Here is a 16,286-nt window from a genome sequence, read left to right as displayed (position 1 = left end):
GCAAAAGGTGAAAAGGTGACCAAATGCAATTTAAATGTTCTGCTCACAATGCTAATGAATACCAATTGTGTACAGTAAAATGCAGTAAAAATCAATCATAACCTTGATATGGAATATAGTAACTAAAGAACAAGAAATATGTGCATGTTGGTGCATTCAAATTGCTTTCTCTCTCAGCTCGAAAACAAAGTTATCAAAGGTGAAATATTGAAGAAACCCTTTCCTTGCCCCTTCCCATCCCTGTACCCCCCCCCCCCAAAAAAAAAAAAGAAAGAAAGAAAAAAGAACAGAAAAGGAAATAGATACTGAAGGAGGTTTGGGTGATGAATCATCTGAAGGGTAGCATCGTAAGCTTTTCCATAATACATGTGCATTTTAGAAGGATTTTCTCTGAAAACCTTTTCTCAGCAAGGATAGATCTGTCTTGTTTTAGCATGATACCATTTTGATTTTTAATCTGTTGTGCTTTCAGACATCCATGGCGCAGACTCCTCTCGCCTCTTTGCCAATCAATAATTGACTCCCAGAGGTGTTAACAGTTTCCTCAATATCTTTTTGTCCTCTGGGATTGGTATTGAAGCTCCTTGGTATATGGGATTAATCATAGAGGCATTATCTCCAAGATTGTGTAGTTGTGTATTGCTCCCATAGACTTAAATACTCTGACACAAGTTACATGTATGTTGTCTTGAAATATTCTTGCTGACTTGTCAGCAATTATTTGCTGTTCCCTGTTGCACTCTATCCCACTATTGACCAATTCTGTGACGCGCTATGTGTATTTTTGGCATGGGCGCAGCCATAGTGGGTGTATCAGCCGACCCCCCCTCAGCACTCCCCCACCCCTCTCCCTACATTAGCATGCGCACAGAGTGAAAAACTGCTTTAGCCAATAGGCGTCTCGTACTGAGTGCGCGAATGCTTGCTTAGTGCGTGAACCTTGCGTGATAAACATGTTGCCCGGGAGTGGGGGAGAGCAGGGGGGGTCGGCTGATACACCCACTATGGCTGCACCCTGTGCCGTAAAATGTCTGCTGCCCTCAACGAACCCGAATCGGTCAATACTGTACATGTAGGTATACACTTTTTGGAATTTGTCATCAGCTTTGAACTCTTTCCAATGTGTTATATTTTGCAGACTTCTATTGACATATCAAATTTGGATAACATCCTCTGCAGATTAATGCAAAGAGTGTATTATCTCAGAGATACATCTTGATTATACTGAAGAGTGTGATGTACGTGCATTGCCTGTGTGGCTCTTGTGAGTGCCTTCATTGAAGTGTTTCCAAAGCAAGTTGGTCATTTGCAGTTATGACAGTCGTAACCCGGTGATGACAACAACTGGAAGCTTTATGGCTCTCACAGGCATTAAATCTCCTGTTAGTGGAGCATTTTATCGAGGGCTCTGAAGACTAATTGATCTTAAATAGTCACTCCATGTGTAATTAGTTACCAATTATAAAACCTTAATGCCTCTGTCGTCACGGTGCAATGTACGTTTATAGCCAAATACTTGAATCTGATTTTGATTGGACCTATCTTCTCTTCTTTTTCTCTTTCATATTTGTATATGCCTAAAGCATGTGTATAATGAGCTATAATGTGTAGTTTAGATATTCTCTTAATCTGATTAGAATAGGGTTTAAATCACCTCTGTAAGTACAGCAAAAGGTCATTTTGGTTTCATTTACGTGAGCAATGTATACACTCTTTATTTGTGACTGTAATAGTGTTCGGTCCTGTGCTCCTTCATATCAAGGACACAAATTCCACAGTTCTCTACTCCACGTAACATGAAAGAGTCAGCCAAAAGGATTGTTTAGGAATGACCATGGAAGCATGGTTTGATTATAGACCTACAACAAACTTTGTTATAGGTCTGTGGTTTAATACACCATCAAGAGTCTATCATTTTTACATACTAAAAGTGTTTTGATGCACAGGGATCAGAATTGGTTTTTGATGAAAAGTCCAGTATAAGTCACAGTACAAATTTTAATCATGGCCCCATGTCACTTCTATCATTTTGTGGCAAAATGCTATCATCTTAGTATCAGATTAAATCTTGCCTTTATCCTCCTTTATTTAATGGCCATAGTCATCCCTAATTGTTCAATTGCCCTTGCTGGTTGGAGAAAAACAAAATAACAGCTTTTGTCACAGAGGGTATAAACCTTCCCTCCCAGCAGCTCTTTATATAAATATATGTTACATTATACATTATCTCCAACTTCTATGGTTGCCTGAACAGCCCTGATGTGTTTAGAACTTGGCAAATTTGTATGCGACTTTTCTCCCTGCAACCCCTTTTCTTCCTGTGGAGATGTACTCGTATGGTCAGAGGGGCCCTCAGGCCTCTTGTTACCGGTGCTCTGTCTCGTGTGCCGACCCTGTGTGTCCTGGCACTCCGTCATCTCCATGCTGGCGCCTCCTGCACCGGGCAAACACTGGCTGTTGGCCGTGGTGGGACCCACGCGGAAGTGATTCCGCACCAGAGGCAGTTTGTGTGCTGCCTGAGTGGCCAGGTGTCGCATGGCAGCCCGGAATGTGCGGTTGAGAATCGAGTAGAGCCACGGGTTGATGGCGGAGCTGAGGAGGGTAAACCAAAGCGCCACTGCACTGACCAGTGCGGGGGCAGATTTCTCACTCCACGTGTCCCAGCAACAGAGGAACGTGAATGGAAGCCAGCAGAATGCAAACACGCCTGTGTGGATGTTGAACGGGTAGAGGGAAATGAAAAAGAAGAGAAGAAAATGCCACATGTTCATAATTGTATGTAGTCATTTTTTTTTGTAACCTTTCCCTATGATACAGAAAGTTTTAGGAAGCCACAAAAGTCATTTCAGTGCACTTTTGATCTTCATGGTGTTATTGACAAGATTGGTGGATAAAGGAATACGGTTGATTATAAGATATGACCAGGTTTTACTTCAGATTATGTTTCCTTCTTTGTTGACATTGAGCCACTTCCTGGTTTTAAATTCCAGTCTTTTATGTTGTATGTCTATACATGTCTTTGTTTTAACAAAGGAGAATTTTTATCTTGTTGACATTGCATGGTTTGTATGTTAGCAATATAAAGGTTTCAGAATACATTGTGCCAATTCCATTGGGTCTAGGGCTGCATAAGCAGCCAAGAAGAGTCTAACTGATCCCAAGGCTCTGATAGGATGCCATTGCACTTTTCAGATATTGCTATCTCCTAGATGATGTGCATATGAGCATTGTTTTTGCTGTATACTAATACATGTGATTTGATGTACTCACTTCCATTTTGCCTCCCACAGGGTTTGGGATTGTCAACAAATATTGAGGGGAAAAAAACAAAACAAAAACTTATGGGCTAGTACATTGTATGAACTTGCAGTTGGGCTTTGTTCTCTATGTGAAAGCTGCATCAATTTATTGGAACCAAAATGAAGGATATGATGAATGAGGGTGTGGTAATCCAGGACTTGTTTCCTGGAGGAAACAAAGCTCAAGTATATTGGATGAGTGAAAGGAAAATACAAACCTGCGAGGCCTGCCAGAATTTTTGCTGCCCTGTAGTCCTTGTTCTTTGGAGACACATAGACACAGTGGTCCTCATTGCACTCTATAACCTTACGTCTTGCCTGTGTGCAGGCTACTCGTCCAATGGAGATGTAAGCAAAACACATGATCACAAAAGGGAGGCATATTCCCATCATCAGAATCGCTATTGCAGCTTCCCCGTTTGTGTCCAAGTTAGGAAGACAGAAGCCGTATGATGGAAGGTAGACGTATTTGCTGTTTGCCATGAAGGGTACAGAGGCCATAAAGATGGCACATCCCCAGTTCAGTAGAATCGCCATCCACACCCGGGTCTTTGTGAGCATTTGGTGGTACTTGAGCGGGTGGTTGACAGCGATGTAGCGCTCTGTGCTGAGGCTCGCTAGCGTCCAGGTGGAGACGATCCCAATCACAAGGTAGAGGAAGCCCAGTATGCCACACCACTGGTCACTATAGATCCAGGCCAGATTCAGCTGGACACTGGTGGCAAAGGGCAACAAGAGGATGCCGGTGGAGAGGTCAGCGATAGCCAGGTTCATCAGGAACCCTGATGTGATTGTCTGAATCTTGGGTGAGCGGAAGATGATGATGATGACGAGGAGATTGCCGAGAATGGTGACTACGGTTGTCAGGATCATCAGGCTGCCCAAGGTATAGCTCAGGCTTTGACTAAGCGGGTAGTCTTGCTCAGATACCTTTGTGGTGGCTTCAGAAGAATTTATCAAGTTCTCCATTGTACTGGAAATAATGCTATGTCCATTTCCCGTTTCGCGAGTCTCAGTAAGAAGAGAGAGAAATCTTTCTGCAGAACTTCATTATTTGTCCTCAGTAGCACAAGATTTTGGCTGTACAGAACTTCCTTAAAAAAATGCAATATATATACATATTGGTTTTTCCATACAAAATTTTTAGTTAGTGAGGCAATCTTCCATGGATTCAACCTCAGAATACATTGCACAACACAGTAAATAATACAAATAGGCGAGATTCATCTCATTGCAGCTGCCTTTGCATGTAAAACTCCAGCATCACTTACATGAGATGCCATCATTAATAATGCATTGCATCCGGACCCTGGAAGATTGTTCTTGTTTTGGGGGTTTTTATCACAGCAGACAATATGTGTCAGAGCATAAATCACATGCATCTTCACTATGAGACTGGAAACCTCTGTATTGCAGCGATTTTCATGAGATGCTTATCACTATTATTCATCTGCACAAGTTTTAAACTTGTTGGCAGGCACTGCGGATTATCTCTAGGCTCTCCACACCAGCCTGGGTAAGCTGAGAAGTGTGGTGGTCAGCACGCCAGGAAATCTGATCATTTGAAGACTGTCCATGCAAGTTGATCCTGTGGTGAACCTCAATCAGCTGACCTTCTTCATTTTTATTCCCTTCTTTAAAGAGTACCCATCAGACGTAGAGGTGTGTTATTGCATTACCTGTCACTGTTTTTGGTGAAGGTAAACTCCCTTTCGGCGGTTGTTTGGGACTTGCATATGAAAAGCATGAAAGTGAACAGGGCACTCACAATTTATCCCTACGTGTGCATTTCTATGCGGTCTCCCCTCACGATGCTATCCCTTTTTCAGTCTGATCAGATGAGGTAGAGATGAAAGACTGGCATGGAGAAGCTGTGTAGAGATTGATCACTAGAACGCTTCCAAAATGTGTTGTGTTGGATCCTCCTCTAAGTTACTCTTCGTTCAGTCCTTCCGTTCCTGGGGGAGGATTTCTTCGCGAGAGTGCCTGCAGTGCACAACTCCCTCCGGCATTAGTAATAAAAAAAAGTCTAAGGGTTCAAATGCAACCAGCCTGATGTGATCCCATCAACAGCAATTTAACGTATGACAAGGTTTTGGAGGTCAGATTACACTAATGGTGCAAAGTCAATTCAACAAGCTCAGCTTTTGCATGAGAACTTTTTGAGGTGTGAATTTCTTTCCTTCCTCCTGCATTGCAAGCTGCAAAATGCCTCAGGGGTGATAATACTGGAAGATCCTCTGTCACGTTACGTGTTGTAATCTCATTTGAGGTATGAAATTCCATCAGTGTCTTGTTCACTGTGCTGCTGCTCTTCTAACTTTTTTTTTTCTGTCCAGAGTAAGTCATGTAGTCTGTAGTGCCCCATTTCTGCAAGGTAATGGAGGAGAAATCGGTGAAGATTGGCAGGAAATGAGATTCAAGACATCAAATCTAAACGTTTCTGGACTATATCTTGTTGTTTCTTTGGAAACAGCTGTTGAAATTGCTCAAAATCTTATATCTGAAATACTAGTACTAGCAGGCTTGAGTCTAGATGATATGCTCTGCATGTAAGAAAGCATGAAATTGAATTGACAAGCATAGCAACCATATCAGAACTGATTTTACAGTGATTTTTTTTTCTTTAATAATTTTGGAAGGCTTTGCATAGTTTGTTTGTCTCCAATGCACCCCCTCAAAACAAGAGCTCAGAGTTTGTATGAGTGTACACATGCATCCACATATATCAATAGACAAACAGATGAATAAATAAATCAGTAACTAGATAGATTAACAGGTAAATTTTCAAGTGATCTCCAGTAGATATGAAATTTTTGCACATCTGTGCATTTCCAATGGCCTGTGCTTTCATTTGACATTTGTCATCAGAAATGTTTGTCTAATTTGTAGAATTCTGCTAAAGAGTTAGTGTACTGTGAGTTTGCCATTCCTTAATTGTTGTGATAAGAGACTGACAGAAATCAGAAATATGAATAGTTTTTGCACGAAGTGGCAAGACATTTACCCTCTCTTCTGACATACATTAGGCCTCCATCTGCCTATATGATACACAAACATAATATGGCAATTACCTAGTACAGCTTTGTAATCATTAAGATGTTTGATGATAGTTTTGTTTGAGGAAAGAAAAAAAAAAGAGCAAATGGGATGTATTGTCAGGCAGTAAAATTTGCCCTCTCTCGCATCTGTAATCTGGTTGTGAATTTACACAAGTTAGAGCTGTTTTGTAAGAATTATGTATGACAGCCATTTACAAATATAAGACTTTTCAGTGCTGACCATAGTTTTTTTAATGGCAAAAGAGCAGATGGTGTGTACGTGAGTGTCAAATGTATTACTCAGAGTGAAAAGTTGTGTAGTGAACCACTACACTCTTTTTCATTCTTCGTCTTGTGTTAGCTACATGGAAAATGCTGTCAAATGTGCACTGGCCATTTTGTCCTTTTGATTTAGTGTAAATTTCTTTTCCTGTGATGCCGTAAGTGAGCTTTACTACTTATGCCCAACCAGTGATCGAATAAGTGTCCGACTTGTGGCTGGCATGCTATGAGGGCACAGGGGATAGTTGGTGTGCAAATTTTGTTGTTTGGCATGGTTCTGGCTAGAACCCTTGTCAATTCTCCCCTGGAATATTCTTTACTAGTCTGAGCAGTTAAATGATCAAAGTCTTCAAGAGATGATGGCTTTGACACCATGTAGGTGCAATTCCCATTCTCCTGAAATACTGTACCCCAAAGTGCTCTGCTTCCAGATAACTGTAGACAAGTATGAGAGAGAAGGAAAAATACTCTCACAATGACAGAAAAGCGAAGAAACTGTATGCCTTTCAGCAGTGTTTGCCAGTATCCTGACACATATCCCATGTAAATTCAATTGACGTTCTCATTATCCAGCCTCCCTCCATTTGGTGAAAAATCTTTTGAGACACTGTCAAATTTGTGAAACACGATATTGAATCAAGAAGAGGGTATCAATTGAAAGCGTGAGTAGAGGTGATGCTGGGATTGCACAAATGGGAGGAAATGTCCTTGATGTATTGTCTGTAGTTGGGGATTGTTAACAAACATTCAGAAGAGGAGGTATCCCAGGTTGAACATGTGAAATGCAATGTACCTTGGAGAAATGAATAGAAGCTGGCGTTTTGATTGCTGTTTGAGCTTTTAAATACATTGCAACTGTAGAATAATGCAGTCAGTAATTGCTTTTAAAACAGAGCTCTGTGTTACTGAGACATGGTACATGAAAGCGGAAATAATTATATTATACAAACTGCTAGAATGTAGAAAGACTTTAGTGAGTGGGATATTCATGATGACATAACAGCTTAGCAGTAACAATTAGGTTAAAATTCAGTGTTTCATAGAACTAAGTAGATAAGGTTCATGTGTCATGCCATTGTGCATTTCTTTCGTATCACACTAGATAGCAAAATGTAGATGATTGATTGTATGGAAGGGATTGTACCAGCTTTACCAAAGGCTATCATTTCAATTCAGGCAGTATATCATCATTTACTCTATTGGTAACAACACATAGCTCATTTGTTGTTGGTAGTAATTATAAAGTTTTTTTAATGTATTAACTTGATACATTAGGGGAAAAAAGGATTATAAAAAGAACCTCATTTTAATGCTATAGGACAGACATGAGAGACAGAACCTGATGACATGTTGTTGTTCTTTATTGGATGCTCATGCTACAAAACATAGAAAGAGATGAAGGAGGAAGACCTATGCATGACAGGTGTTACGAAATTACTGTATAATGAATAGTGTTCGTGTGCATTTTGATGTTGTGAATTTTGCGAGAGCCAATATTCGCAAAAGTAAAATGCACATGATGAGAGTTCATGTCTACACTGTATGCATAGAATACCAGTGGCAATTCGCAAAGATTTCATGCCACGTAAAAGACTGTCAGCTCAAATTTGCACGAATTTCAAGCCGCAAAAAAATCATGTTTTACAATATATATCATCAATAGAGAAGAACACTAGCAGCACTGAAGATGAAGAAGTCATTTCTCCCTCCTTCCTCCACAGTTTTGGCTGGTATTCGCTGCATTTTCAACGTCAGATTAAGATATCAGGGCGGTATTCATGAATGCTGTGTGGACAGCTGAGACAACAAGAGAGAAGGAAGCATAAAGCAAAACTGATTACCAGCTAGCCTACTTAGATGGGGGTAGAAAACAGGAACTCATTGCTGTGTAAAGACACACACAAAAAGAATGTTTTGACAAGACTGAGCCTTCACTGTGGAACAATTTCAACTTTGCATACTGTAACACGAGGAATGTTCAGGTGCATCTTAATTTTGCGAATGTCACGAGAGGCCGAGTTGCGCGAAATTAGAATGCATTCTAAAGATCTTGTCTTCACTATATTCATTGAATGTTAGAGGCAAATCGTAAAAATTTCATGCTCCGAATACGGCCATCGGCTCCCATTCGTGAAAATTTCATGCCGCTAAAGTACTGTATTGTGTTTAACAGTATTTACCACTGGCTTTTGAAATCCAGTCAATTTCTTATTTGGTATAGACTGAAGTATAGTAGAGTAAATCATCATATAAACTACAATGGATAGGTACATTGTAGAAGAGGACAAGAAACATGCTGTGCCCTACTGACCAAATTATGGAAGCCAATAGCATCTAAAATTAAATAATAAAGCCAATGAACAAATTGTGCCAAACAACATTTATCAGTGGCAATTAATGCTCAAGGGTCATTCATGCTTTATTGATTTTGACACAATATTTTAGTTATTTGCTATTCACCTCTTTCTGAGGAATGACATTGCTTGAGGGTACAGACAGCCTTGCTATTAAGCAGAACACTCATTTTCTTGTGGAGTAGTGATACAAAGGGGGGGGGGGGGGGGGGTAACAAGAAGGAATATTGGTATCTGAAATGACTTGCAGCACGCAAGGGGTTTATGATTACAGCCTTTCAGTCTGTTAAACTATGAAAATATTGTCTGGAATGTCATTTAATACTTGCGTCTGCTCATAATGACAGCTCTGAAAGTACTCTTGATCAGTACCTACCAGAGCAAATGTGCTTATCATGTTGGCATTGGATAGGAAAAAAATATCAATATCAAGACTTCAGAAATATCAAGAAATGAGAAAGAAAATATTTACGACTTGGCAAAGATCTCTAGACAAAATTACAGTTTTATGTTTGGATTTGTAAATGAAAACCTGCACGCACTCACACCTACATCCGTAGATTTCTTATTTGTTATGTGTGTAGGAATTTGTTTGCGCGTTGAATTACTTCCATAGCAAATCAAATCGTCAATTTAATTTTTATGTGATATAGATTTTCTTTGCAAATTGATATAAAATGGTTGACACACTCCTCCTAACAAAATAAAAAACTAAACCTGTGCTCCACTAGGTTGATTGATGACATGGCAAAAGTGCTTTGAATCGTCCTTTATCTCAGCTTTGAGTTCTTACTGATTAATGTATAAAGGGTTTTTCGGGCTCCTTTGAAGAAGGGCAGAGCCGCTCATAAATTGATGCACTTCAAATTAGGATGAGAGGCTAAGTATAATTTGATTGCGTAGTGTCATGCATGATTTACATGATGTGTGTTAGAGTGTCAGATTATCATACCATTCCAAATTGTGCATCTCAGTTTTTGTGTCTTACCTATAATTCTTTTGATTTTCTTGTTCATCGTATTCGCTCTCTCTCTCTCTATCTCCCTCTCTCTTTGCTAAATTCTTGTGTTCTTACATTTTTTCTGTTTTGTTTTGTTTTGTTTTTGTTTGTTTTGTTTTGTTTTTGCTGTACTGTTGCTCTCAATGTGTTCTTGCATACATTTACTCATTTTCTTTTTTAATTGGAATAGTTCGCAAGCTTAATTAGGCATCAGTTAGGTTTCTAGTAATCCATCTTTACTTTCAGCACAGTATAAGTTGAAAAAGGAAGCCTAGTTCACACCTGACAATTATTATTAACAAATTTGCCAGCAATTATTCTGATGCCTCATTTTGATAGTAGATATGTGCCTTGTTCATTTTCATTGTCGCCTAGGAAATTGTTTTAGCCACAAACACACTCGAATGTGCTATTATTGACTGAACAACTTGAATGTGAGAGCCATTGATCCATACCTTTGGCCTTTTACTCATTGCGCCCTGCTGACATGAATGTTTGTCTGTTTTGTTGGCAAGGAATTATCAACCATTGTGCAATCACTTCATTAAAACAAGGCAGATTCCATAGCGAGGCTAAAAGGGATATGAGATACACGCAATGACATTGTAGAGGATTTGCTCAGTGACGTGTTGTATGTAGTTGCAAAAGTGGATTTTTTTTGCTCTAGTAATTCTTTGCGCTCAGCCAGGTAACATGAATTTTACATCTTTTTAATTCTGTGGAATCAAGGCATTGAATATTAGTATATATACAAGCAAAATGTGGTTATATGTGCTTTCATTTTTGTGTTGTTTCTGGATGCGCCAAATGGGCGAAAATTTCCTCACCACAAAAATTTCAACTCTTACAGTACTCCACTCGGCATTTATCAATATTCCTTCTAATCAGAACACAAATATATACTTTGTTGTGAGGACAAATGTTTAATCATGTTAAAACAAGTAATATGATAAGATAAAGATGCTTAATGCTCAAAGCTGTCATTCATAGTGTAAGTATTTGACTGTCAAGTTGCAGTGAGAGCCTTGTGCCTCTATGTTGTATTTTCCTCATATTCTTGTGTCATGTGAGGCGATTGTTGCTCAGGGGAAACGGAGCTGCCATATTATGTCTTCATCAGCTACTCTATATACCTTAGTGTTAGGGGAAATCGATGATGAGTTAATACTTTCCGTGGCCTGGGTATTGATCCTGGCAGATACCCTCCAGGTACAAAATAATCAATTCTTCTCACACTATTCCGCGACTCCTTGGAAAAAGTAATTAATGACAATAAGGTGAAAAAAAAAGTATGTGACATTCATTGCTGGCAGACTGTGCAGTACACAACAAATTGTTAAAGGCGGTATCTCCATTGTCCCAGATATGTTAAAAAGAACATGTCACCGTATTTCACACATTGGTATCATATTCTCGCGTAAGCAAAAGGAAGAGTGTATTTGCATAAAGCAGAATTCTTGGAATATTATACATGATACATGTGTATATTTTTGTGTTCCTGATGTTGTTTGTAAGAGTACAAGTTGATAGCAGTACCGTAAAGTAGTGTCAACCATATTTGCATTTGATAGAGAGTAGTAAGAGTTTCATGAAAGTATGCCTCATGAATGTAATATGCATCCTTGCCTCATATTGGTTCTTTTCATATTTTTTTTTTAAACGTAGAATGTAATGTCCAAGTTGTCAATGTTTTACATGGCAATTTTGATGTTAGAGTAAAGCTTGCATCAGATCTAGAGCATTATGATGACAAGATTTGTGCGGAAGTATACCCATTGAACAAAGACTAGCTAGCAGTAACTGACCTCATAAGTGCACTTCTGCTGTGTAAGGTAGACATACATACAGTTGGGACCACCTTTCTTTTCTTTTCTTTTTTTTCTGTTTTATATCAGCGGTGCAAAATTCTCCATTAGTATTATCAGGGTGCACATTTTATTGGCAACCTCTAAATTGAGAGCAGTAAAGCCATGATAGCATGAATTTCCTCATGTTTTTGACTTACAGTGATGTCAAAGCCCTTTCCCACAAATGGCCATCACTTGCGAGATCAAGCGGAAGGAAAATTAGCGCTTGGTGTGGATTTGTAAGGTGGGGGGGGGGGGCATAGTGTTAATAGCAAGAAGTGAGTGCAATGTACCGCTGGAACAGAGGTTGCAAATGTGGTCTGCAAGCAGCAAAGTGTGTTGTGCCAAGGAGACATGTGTGCAAGATCTTTTCTTGACTGTTAATTGTGTAATGATAGACTTGAATGCATGCAAGAGTGTGCTAATCAGCATGCTGATTGTGTTATCCCGCAGGGGTCTGTTTGGCTATAAATACCCCATTTCAATCTTTATTGGATTTGCAAGCATGTGTTGTTTCGGAAAGATGTTTGACATTTGCAGCAAGTCAGTTGTAGGCTCAATATTTGAAAGCCTCAGTTTCACAGAAAGTTATAATATGATAACCCATTTCTATGTCCATAAATGGAAGGTGTAAAGCTATGTAAAGACAATATATCATGCTTTTTGTAGGATATATTTTCAAGAATTATTTCCGCCCATTCAATGTGCACCATGCATTTCATGTTAATCACACAGATAGACAGGAGAATACTTTCAACAAATCTGTAAAACCAAAGAATTGTTGACTATTGTGATATTATTCAAATTGTGAATGGTCAAAAAAATTATGGAATGCCGTGTGTGTCTTCAATATTGCTCAACTTTCTCATGAAAATGAAGATTTTGGAGACTTTTAGTGTTTTCATGTCGCCATTGATAATACTGTGCAAGATAAAATAAGATAACAAAAGAATTATTCTGTAAACATTAATGACAATTTGAAGTGGGTGATGATTAGGATGATAAAATTGAACAGGGAAATCAGTGGCATACCATGATTTTTAGTCTTAAATTTTAAGTTTGACTGGAATTCTTTGTGAAGCACCCTCAGGCTGTTATTTTTCTGTTTAAGTTTGGCCAGGCTGAGATGAGGGGTGTGTGAAATATGTGTCTTTCGGCTTCCCCAGGGGATCCTGTTTTCAGAATGAAGAAACAACCATACTGTGATAGACAGCTAAGATTAAGAAAACACATGAAATATAAAGTTGATCATTAGCTTAAAAGTGCTTTTCACTCAACAGCTGAGTGTCTCTCCTTTTTCTACCGTGAGTGTTTTGCATATAAAAAATAGTTATTTTTGTGTAATGTAAATTATGGTTTCTTGCCGAGAGAATCGTCATTTGACAAGCCTTCCAACATTAAACCATCGTCCCATTGAAGAGCATTGGTAAGGGTGTTATAACAGCAGAAGAGTATGAATAGTTTTCTAGCAGATATTCCCTCTCATGCTTACTTCTGTTTGCCGATAATTACAATACCTGCTAGGTACCCATTTATGCACCTTTTGACACACTGGCTCACACAGAGTTAAAAGAGCCCACAAAATGCAGCAAAAACAAAACAAAACTGACAAAGCAGAGATTTGATATTATATGATTTAAACCAGAGGAAATAGTTTTTCGATATAAAGGCTGGCAAAGATAGAAAGTCAAGCGTGCGATGAAAAGTGCTATTTGTGGTGGAGATGATCTTTCTGTAGTCAGAGAGTGGGCAGTTTCTCACAATTGTTTGTACTTGTCAGTCTGTGTTTCCGTACGTGTGTTTGTCTGTTTGATTAGCTGCATGCATTTTCTTCAATCCTGTCTCACCAAGTGATTACGCATTGCTGATTGATCATGATGTGAGATCATCTTGCATACAGCTTTTTTTTTTTTTTTTTCATGCATAGTGCATGAAGTACCCCAAAGCCTGAAACGAGATGCTTAATTCCAGCCTGTGATAAATGCAGGCGTGTGCAGTTTCTTCAGAATTCTGAAAATTTATACCAGACAGTGAGCATAATCACGCTTTGAAATACATGATAAACTGTACTAGCTGCTGGCAGTTCTGTTGAAGTAGTTTCGATTTAAAGGAGACCTCTGGATGATTTTCAGACTTTTACGTTTGAACAACTATAAATTGGTTTCAAATGTAAGTACAGAGTTTCAGAATTTATTGTGATTAGGATGAGGAATAAGAATGTTTTCAAAATCTATAACAAATTGCAATGAACAAGGATGATGGCATGGCAGCCTCACCATAAGAATGCATGAGTTGGGGCTCAAGGAAGCAGGAGAAAAGAAGAAGGCATGCATAGATTCTACACAGGTGAAGCTGTTAAGCAAGCAGTATTGTAATGCAATTACCATTTCCGAAATACATGAGGCTCCTACATGTATGTCATCAACATTGTTCAGTGTACTTTGTTTAAGATTTCCCAAAGTACTGAGTATTGGTTTCTCTGCTCAAGGACCAAAATAAATTCCACAAATCTATACGTGTGCCTGTCGATTTATCTACTACATGGTGTGAAATTATGAAAATCATCTCGAATGCCCCTTTAAACCTGAGTGAATTTGTGTGCGTGCGTGTGCTTCATATGTATGATGGTGCACGCTCCTTCAGGGTAATTTGAGTGAAAACCTTAAATGCTTTGTATTTCGAAGCAATTGTCCTTGTCATTGGGGGAAGTCTGTTTGCCAAAGCACAGATTGTATGTCAATCAGGTATGCTGATCAGGATGGTCAAACCATATTTGGCATTTCATGACAAGCTTGAGGATATGAAATATACATTTACATTTACATCAAATGTGATAATATGCATTTGCATACTGCACATTCCCACCCATTTTTATACATTTTGTTTCTTAGAGTTTTCAGATGGAAGATGGATGCAGTGATAAGAATCAGAAAATTTCTGCTACCACACACATACAATAACATTTATGATGAACAAAAACCCAAACCTTTATATGAATATAAAAATGATAGAAATCAACTTAAACTGGATAAAATAGTCACCTATAGAAATATAAAGAATGTAATTTTAGAAGCATTTTTTTTCCAATAATCCATCAAGTATCCATTGCACGTGAAACTAAGGCATTTGCCTCTATTGATGATGCAGTTCTGAGTTGAATTTTGGGAAAATTTGCGAATGAACACGGTCAAAGAGCTTGCTCCATAAAAAGAAAGGCCTTTGTAATCAACCTGCCTCTTGCTCAAACTCAGACATAAATAAATGAATGAAAATTTAATAGATATTTGAACATAAAAGCCTCCACATTTAATAAGAGTTAAGTGAATGTGTATTGCAGGGCCAGAAATAGGCAACTAAGAAAATCAGTTTAAGAAAAAAAAAAAAATAGGTGGCATATTTCCATCAGAGTTATTATATCATTAAGAATTAAAGCATTGTATGATCGAGGACAGAGAATTGCATAAGGACCTTCAACATTGTAATTATTCAAAGCATTCCATGAGTCTCACTTCATTTATTCCTGAGCTAAACTTCTTTTTCCTCCACTTTCTCTAAACCGCCCAGATTCACTTCTTACAATCCTGAATGCAGATTTCCATTGTGTCTGTTTAGAACAATATACATGCAAAGTCAATCAATATTCATCAAGTGTGTAGTACAGTATCTCTTATAGGACAAGTTCACCTGCATAGACATGTGGGTTGAGTGAATGCAGCAATATTAGTAGAACACATCAGTGAGAGTTTGAGGAAAATCCGACAATCTGTTCAAAAGTTATGAATTTTTAAAGTTTCTGCTCAGTCATGGCTGGATGAGAAGACTACTATAGCTTGTGACGTCAAATGAGTACAAAGATATAAAGAAAGTATAAAGAAAATTCACCTTATTTTCACTTTTCTCGCATAACAAAAGAACACTCGACTTTTCTCGTTCAGAAGGCAAGGGGAATAATATTATCCTTAACATACTAGTATATCAGTAACAAGTCCAAGAAATGTGCATTTTATTCAAAAAGTAAAATTTTGTGAAATTCTCTTTTTATTTGCATTATATCGTTGTAAGCATGTGGCATCACACATTGTAGTAGTCTTCTCATCCAGCAGTAATTGCGCAGATACTTAAAAAAATTCATAACTTTTGAACGGATTGTCGGATTTTCCTCAAACTTTCACTGATGTGTTCTACTATATTGTTGCATTCACTCAATCCACAGGTACGTGAAGGTGAACTTGTTCTTTAAAGACCTCATGAAAGAACAAACTTGTCTCTGTAGAGAAAGCTAAATGGGTGCTCCATCCATTTTCATGGCCATTTTCATGATTTCTTTCTTTCTATTGTCTGCTTAATTTGCTTGTGTGAAAATTTGTCAGTCTCTCATACTTTTTGAATGTATTCAGTAAATAGATAAATAGAACCAAAAAAAATGAGAATTCAAAAATCCCACATACTTGATTTTCTTAATT

General features: G+C 38.3%; 2 protein-coding genes across 2 annotated transcripts in view; one reads left to right on the top strand and one right to left on the bottom strand.

The window, feature by feature from the left end:
• Positions 1 to 16,286, top strand: part of LOC139714820 (protein transport protein Sec23A-like) — a 79,734-nt gene that overhangs the window by 22,298 nt on the left and 41,150 nt on the right. The gene's annotated exons all lie outside the window — the stretch shown is intronic.
• LOC139714829 (histamine H2 receptor-like) lies at positions 2,217 to 4,587 on the bottom strand. The gene is made up of 2 exons (XM_071626488.1): positions 3,518 to 4,587; positions 2,217 to 2,707 (listed from the first exon to the last, which is right to left on the bottom strand). The coding sequence occupies exons 1-2, from the start codon at positions 4,266 to 4,268 to the stop codon at positions 2,217 to 2,219; spliced, it is 1,242 nt and encodes a 413-aa protein (XP_071482589.1). The 5' UTR covers positions 4,269 to 4,587.

The sequence above is a fragment of the Diadema antillarum genome, unplaced genomic scaffold (assembly GCF_040938485.1).
Source record: "Diadema antillarum isolate AM-2024a unplaced genomic scaffold, OU_Dant_1.0 scf00000045, whole genome shotgun sequence".
NCBI lineage: Eukaryota > Metazoa > Echinodermata > Echinoidea > Diadematoida > Diadematidae > Diadema > Diadema antillarum.
This window is presented reverse-complemented; position numbering and strand designations above follow the sequence as displayed.

What these genes read in the sequence shown, in the direction of transcription:
- LOC139714829 (XM_071626488.1), bottom strand. Translation starts at nt 4,268, where the DNA reads ATGGAGAACTTGATAAATTCTTCTGAAGCCACCACAAAGGTATCTGAG. An exon ending in AATTCTGGCAGGCCTCGCAG is followed by an intron (nt 2,708 to 3,517) that starts GTTTGTATTTTC and finishes ACATCCACACAG; the next exon opens with GCGTGTTTGCATTCTGCTGG.